This window comes from Gigantopelta aegis, chromosome 3 (assembly GCF_016097555.1).
Source record: "Gigantopelta aegis isolate Gae_Host chromosome 3, Gae_host_genome, whole genome shotgun sequence".
In the NCBI taxonomy this organism is placed as follows: domain Eukaryota; kingdom Metazoa; phylum Mollusca; class Gastropoda; order Neomphalida; family Peltospiridae; genus Gigantopelta; species Gigantopelta aegis.
This window is the reverse complement of record NC_054701.1, coordinates 77,944,182-77,951,752: the sequence shown is the minus strand read 5'-3', so window position 1 is coordinate 77,951,752 and position 7,571 is coordinate 77,944,182. Positions and strand designations below refer to the sequence as shown.

General features: G+C 33.1%; 1 protein-coding gene across 1 annotated transcript in view; it reads right to left on the bottom strand.

The window, feature by feature from the left end:
* Window positions 1–210: 210 nt before the first annotated feature.
* The window catches only part of LOC121369113 (rab GDP dissociation inhibitor beta-like), a 28,808-nt gene continuing 21,447 nt past the window's right edge, over window positions 211–7,571 (bottom strand). Inside the window, exons 8-11 of the mRNA XM_041493972.1 lie at window positions 6,767–6,869; window positions 6,181–6,325; window positions 5,639–5,693; window positions 211–4,313 (exon numbers count right to left, since the gene is read on the bottom strand). Coding sequence (XP_041349906.1) covers window positions 4,170–4,313; window positions 5,639–5,693; window positions 6,181–6,325; window positions 6,767–6,869 — 447 coding nt within the window. The 3' untranslated portion in view covers window positions 211–4,169. The remainder of the gene's footprint in view (window positions 4,314–5,638; window positions 5,694–6,180; window positions 6,326–6,766; window positions 6,870–7,571) is intronic.

The window sequence follows — 7,571 nt, the reverse complement described above, 5'->3', positions numbered from 1 at the left end:
TGGAAAGAGAAATAGCCCAATGGGCCCACCGACGGGGGTCGATCCTAAATCGACCGCGCATCAAGCGAGCGCTTTCCAGTCACTCGTGTGCATTTTGGGCAATGCAGTGTTGATGTATACATCACATGCTAATTGACAAACATATCTAATATCCGTAGCATATGTTAACACAATAATTCAACTGAATAAGAAACAACCAAGTCGTCAGTGTAAAGCAATATTGAAACTTTATTGACCATATTTGAAAATGTTTCATTTGAATACATGAAAGTCACAGAAGCAACACGATCGGCCTTGCACATTTCCCTTTAGATTATTATAATGATCAACATGAAAGTAATTTACACCGATAGTGCAACCACAAGAACAGTATGCAACATAAGTTTATAGCAAAACTGCAGGATTCGTACACTTTTTTTATTAATTAAATTTCATTTACTAGGCCTTGTTAAGACTTTAAAAAGGATTTATTTTCTGCAATCATTATTAAAATCTAATAGTACAAGGTTTTGATATTAACTACCAATCACCTTTTATTCTATTTTAAATGGGGAAAAAAATATTATCAATTTTAATTTTTTCCGAACTTTCTATTATCAAACTAAAAATTCCATAATTTTCTAGGTTTGAAAAATCACATTTGTATATTCTAGGACTTTCCAGGAATTCCTTGACCCGTATGAACCCTGTACTGTAATATCTTATTACCAACAAGAATACAAAAATGTGCAGCTTTATACATATCCGAGCACTATCCTAATCGTGAGCTTCTGAATGCTTTAAGATTTTCAAAACATAACATATTATTTTAAAAAATCCATGATGATTGCAAAAAAATTATTATTTAAAATTAACAGCCATTAAAATGATGGTTGTAATGAGTTCCCAATGCACAATTCCAAACATGAAGCTTAAAATTATAAGACAATGTGGTTTTATTTAGCAATAACATTAGCAGTCAGCATAGCTTGAAGTCAAGAAACATTAGTATTTCATGCATTTTTATAGAATTTGATAAAAAAAACTTATGAAATATTGGATTAAACATGTATTATGATTATCCCAATCCAATAAAGAAATATTTTTCCAAGCAAAAATAGCTATTTACCATTTCCAAATTATCTTAATTGTAATCCTAGTAATATTCTGTCAAGATTAAGTCATATGGACATTTCTAATCAAGCAACGTCTATATTGTTTATACTTTCTGTTCTATTCAACACCACCACAGCATTTTCAACTCAATAAGAACTTCAAAGCACATATGATGGTAACATTTCTCAAATGTCATTTCTGAGGTAATACACAAGTGTACTATGGTTAACATTTAACCGCGTGACTAGACCAATAACATTCATTTCAAATGGCAAAAGTTGCCCCAAAACAGGTTAGGATCGCCTGCATGTGCTGGATGTTCCCAAAAAGCTTTACCCTGATATTTATGCTCAAGCTGGCAATTTTAATTCTTCTGTTTATGAGAGACTTGCAAGAAAACACAAAAAACATGGTGTCTAGCACCAACTACAATATTCCAAGACTTCCAAGAGACACCAAGATGGCTAGTACATAACCACATTAAACAACATTCAGAAGATGCATTATATTAACAATTAAAATTCATCTCCAAAAATGTAACTCTTAATATTAAAGATACAGAAAATGTCTTAGATTGGATCAAATTCTGCTTGCCATTTTGGGAAAATGTGAGCATTTTTAGGGGAAATTATTAAATGCAACATTTAAATGTTTTTTTTTTTTTTTATCTGACTGGCTGTAAAACAATATGATTTAGCTACCAATACGGTACTTCCCAGTCTTTGTTCCCATTACAGCTATTTGCGTAATAACCACTTCCATCATTGTAACGTAACTTGTTCCTTTTGGTCTTCATTTTCCAGTTTATTTAATGGATTATAAACTGTAGGCAAGCAGAGCTATACCTGTTCGATTGTCTCAGCTATTTTTATGAAAACTGCAAATTCACCACAAGAACATGTTAAATCAAAATGTTACCAATTTCCATGAGCCCACATGTTCTGGGGTTATGATGCCTATATGCAAAGATGTTCAGGGTTCTACCCAATGAACAGCTCTTTAAAAGTTTTCACCAGTACTGTTGCTCCTAATTCTGGTGCAAACTTCCAATTACATTACCAAGTCAGTAATAATAAAGAAAGTCATGAATTTTATACTTTAGCACATAATTTTCAAAATTCACTAATTTCTATGCCGAACCCTCTACATTGTGGTAATAAAATTGCACATTTGCTCCCAAAGAATATTACTTCAAAAGCTGTATAGTGTGATATGAAGATAGAAATAACAGTCTCTATGTCACGTGTATGTGTTATTGTTAATTAAATTAATGTCGTTGTAATCGTGATGTACTTTAGTTTTAAATCAAAAGAACATCTATACTCATACATTCATATTGTTAAGTACAATTACACCAAACTGAGAAAGATCCATTAAATATTATCCAAGCATGGTCAGAACATAATGAGACAAACATTTGAAGTGGACAACATACAAGAAACATTTAATTGGTCGAGTTGAATGAAAAGTCAATACCACTGTCTTGGTAAAATCATCGTCATGCAATACAAGCAGTTGCATCATTAAATTAATTACAATACATCATTATTAACAGCACTATCTAGTATGACACTGCAATGATACCACAACACCAAGATAGCTACATACTTCACTAACAAGCAGCGTCTAAGGGATATTCCAAAAATAAATGTAGACAGAGGTGCCATAGTTTTCTTAATGCATCGGGCTAAATCAGATTTAGATTTATCGTGCAAGAATTTCATGGGTGGATAAAATGGTTGGGATGGCTAATTTGAAAAAAATTAAGGCATATGCTTCAAAGAACACTCCTTTACATACACACAAGAAGAAATATTGATTAAATTTGAAATCATTTACAGCTGCAGTTAATACAAAGTGGAATGGATATACAATTTGTGACAAAGACCCATCAATTAAAGCATTTCAACATCATTATCAGCGCTGTTTTAAAAATTATAAGACAATGTGGTTTTAGAAATAGACTATTATATGACATCAAAACACTTCTTTTTTTTTTCCTTCTCCTCTGAAACTCAACTTTTAGTTAAATGTATTTACTGTATCAGTTTACTTCTCATCCAGGTATTGAAATTTATTACAACGTAGTAGCCACTCTCAAACTATACAGATTAATCAAGTTAATCAAATAGTTATCAAGTATTCGACTACCTAATTCTGTAACCGGTGATACAAAACATTCCAACCATTCCTCCATTTCAGTATTAATATTCCCAATTTAACACTGACACTTTACCTATAGATAGCATATTGTTTCACAATGAAGAATTAAGTCATATACAAATCAGATAATAAAATATACAAAAAAGGTCATGTGTACAAGGACAAGCCTCTAAAATAAATAACCGACAATGAAGACAAAATAGCCATATCGCCACTGCCCATTACAGAGTAGCTTATATAGCCTGTGCAATCAGTCTACCATACGGCAGATGATTTTCAACCATCTTATGAACAAGCAATTCAGTTATACCTCACACAGATTTTACAATTACAGTGACAAATTTTAATGGATAACATTTACATTTTGCACATATACTGATATACGATTTTAACCAGGCATGGTGCTTATAAAACTCAAACTCAGACTAATGGTGTTTAATATTTTTAACGTCATGGCAACGCTATACAAACTGTACAGTGTGACATTAAGATTTGACTCTAAGACTCTAAAAGTGTTGTTAGCACAGGCCCAGAGGGAAAACCAAATTAAACTGTCTTTTTTTTCTTTTCTTTTTTTTAAAGTCCTGTTGATAGTCATTAATTGGTTATTATTTTATATATTCGAAATACAATAGAATCAATAACAAGGATACATAATGAAACATAACATTACAGTGTTCTAAATCTACAGAATACATTGTACTAATCAATACTACACTTGATGTATTTAAGTTCAAATGATCAGTGCCATAGCCTCAAAACAATCATCAACCTATCCCTAAGGTTACTGCTTGTTCATAAGTGATTGTAATGTTCAAATATTATGTTGCAGAATGTGAAAAGCAATGTTCCTCCCATAGAGTTCCAAGGATAGATTTGTTCCGCGACAAGTCTCTTCTGTTCTAGTAAAGTTATTCACAATCTGGGTTAAGTTCTGTGTGTTTCACCTGGCTGAAGTCGAACGGTTCACCAGTGATTCGCTGAAAGGTGCTAATGACATCATCACAAGTCGTCTCAAAATGAGTTGTTGCATCGTAAGACTCTGTGATGAATACCTGCTCGGGGTTAAAAACAAACACAAGAGTGAACAGATGGTAAACTTGATTAAAATTATGATGAATGAAATGGAATGTTAAAGGGAAGGAATGAAATGAAAAGAAAAGGGAATGTTTACAGACATACCAGAACATTTTTAAAAGGATGTTTGGTGATTAACATGAAGTTATTATTATTAGTGATTATTAGTCTGAGTCTTAGATTCCAAAAGTTTTAAAAGGACCAGGCCAGATTTAAAGAAATGTTCCACAAAATTGGATTTCAACATACATGAAAATCACAAGGGTAGAATTGATTTTTCTAAAGCAATCAGTCTGTTTTTAATACACATCTCCTATAGTGAACCAGGGGCCTAATTCACAAAGCTCTCTTAAAGGGGCAGTCCTGAGTTTACAACCATTGTAAAATGTTTCCTACCAATAGAGCCTTTTCGATGACGTAACATACAAATTAAATAAATTTTCTTATTTAAAACATCAATGTCTGTATTTACAAGGTGTTTGTTCTTGTCCTACCGGCCTCGGTGGCTTCGTGGTTAGGCCATCAGTCTACAGGCTGGTAGGTAATGGGTTCGGATCCCAGTCGAGGCATGGGATTTTTAATCCAGATACCGACTCCAAACCCTGAGAGTGAGTGCTCCGCAAGGCTCAATGGGTAGGTGTAAACCACTTGCACCGACCAGTGATCCATAACTGGTTCAACAAAGGCCATGGTTTGTGCTATCCTGCCTGTGGGAAGCGCAAATAAAAGATCCCTTGCTGCTAATCAGAAAGAGTAGCCCATGTAGTGGCGACAGCGGGTTGTGTGTGGTCCTTGGCCATATGTCTGACACCATATAACCGTAAATAAAATGTGTTGAGTGCGTCTTTAAATAAAACATTTCTTTCTTTCTTTTTTGTTCTTGTCCCAATGCATGTAGTAGCCCAAACTGGATTTTACCTCCCAATAATTTTGTATGTTCGAAAAAATTATATCACAAATTAAAGTAAAAACTGAGTGCTACAAACATTAGTATACAACCGCAAACGCATTCGATATACAGACACCGATATTCTAAATCAGACAATGTATTTAATTTGTATGTTATGTCATCAGAAAAAAGGCTCTACTGGTTGAAAACATTTTATGATCGTTGTAAACTCAGGACTGTCCCTTTAAGCAACATCGCATTGTCCATGCAAGTCTTTTTTGCATTTCACTGTGAGATCGCAAAATTACAAGAGTTCAGAGAAATTAGGTCTCTGCTATCCAGTACATTTTATCCTTAATACACAGATACAGCTGAGTAATGTCAGTGTTATTATTTTGTTGGTATTAAGCTCACCTTACTCTCAGCTCCATTGTCAGTAGGCTTGTAAAGGTCATCAATCCAAACAAATCTAAAAACAAAACAACATTTCTAAACTCATGCCAAATATATAATAAAATAATAAACACTGTAAAACCATCAATTGATTATCTATGCTTTTAACTGTCACTACAAAAATAAAATTTAACAAAACAGTTTCAGTGCAGAGTTTAACCCTCTGATTACTACAGGTGCAATATCTCGGCCAACGCCATGCAATTTGTTTTAATTATTCTTATCAATACTGCATGATTTTCTTAACCTTAACCCTAAACTTAACCCATTTTCTTTCTAGGGGAGCCCCAATACTCCGTTGACTTTGGTTGCATTCAATTCCATAACGTCATGCCACAAAATTTCTTTCTGGCAAAAACACTGCTTACCAAACAGCAGTAAGAAGTGAATACATTACTGTACAATGTTACAGGATCCGTTGGTAGCCAACAATTTTGCCGAAATATTGATGTCTATATTGTTACTCAATAATACTGATGCTGTCCAGGCCACTCTATACTTACTTCTCCTCAATTGGGTTACATAGATCCAGGCCAACCTTCAACTCTGCTTCTGGGTTACTGGTTTCAACGTTAGTGCTCACTATAGCCATGAAGAATCCCTTGCTAGCCACCATGTGTGCATACGACACACAGCATATATAAATATCTGAACAAAATGAAAGAGAACTTATTTTTAGCAAGCAATATTCATGATCAATTTGCATGACACACAGCATATATTTATTTGAATATCTGAAGCAAAATTAAAGCAATGTTAGTTTTAGCAAGCAGTTTTCATTGTCACAACATAAAGGCCCTAGAATTTCAATTTCTATGAGCGATACTCTACCCTCCCCCGATTCTAAGCCAGGTAATCATCAGAACTCATAAAAAACTATTTCCTCAAATCATGGTTAATGTGTTTATGGCTGTCCTGATGTAGTCTCTCAAAACGTATTATATGCCAAACTGAAAACGTACATACCTCACGAACTAGGGTCATACTTTCAAAACAAATTCATGTTAATGAGAATACAAATTTGGGGTTTACTTGTTGAATAATCATCTGATTTCAGTGAAACTAAGATTAATGTAATAAACTCTATACCCGATTTTCTGTTCACTTGATGCTGTGGAATGATAATTTGACAGGAAAGAGAATCGGACGTATTTGCAATTGGATGCTTCATAATACATATGGCACGAATGACCTGAAAAAGACAAAAGCAATGAACATCGATGCCAAAATTAACCATTTTGTAACCATATATTATTTACCCAAAATGTACAAATCATTTAAACATTCTGTGAGTATTGCTAAAACAATACATGCCCCACCAGGGAACATTTTGTTTTCAAAATATTGATTAGCGATATTTCTAGTCAATTGAAAATTGGTTAGCAACTACTGTTTAATGTTTTATAATTGTGTAGCGATCTCTGAAATTTGCATAGCAAATAGAGATGTAATACTGAACAAAATATAGAAAAAGTAGGAAAACAGAAGGAAAAAGTAGAACAGTAGGACAAAAGTAGGATTGAAACAGTATGTAACAACATTATTCATGCTCATACTGAGAAAACCTATGTGTTAAATAAAAAAAGTGGTATTACTGAGAAAACACTAATATTTTTTTATGTGGTGCTCAGTATGTACCTGTATTTTGTGTTCTATCCAAAATAATATGAATCTTATATAACAGTCTCATTATACAGTTATTTCAAATTACTGTACATTATATTAATCAATATACAGATTTACATGCATAGTAATGTTGATGCATAGTAAAACAGATTAACATGATTAATTTAAGTTTTCAATAATGTATTATAGATTCTGAAGTGATACATATATATTGTACATTATAAGCATGTTAATCCTTGAAAAAATTGTTAGCTTTCAGGGTGTAATT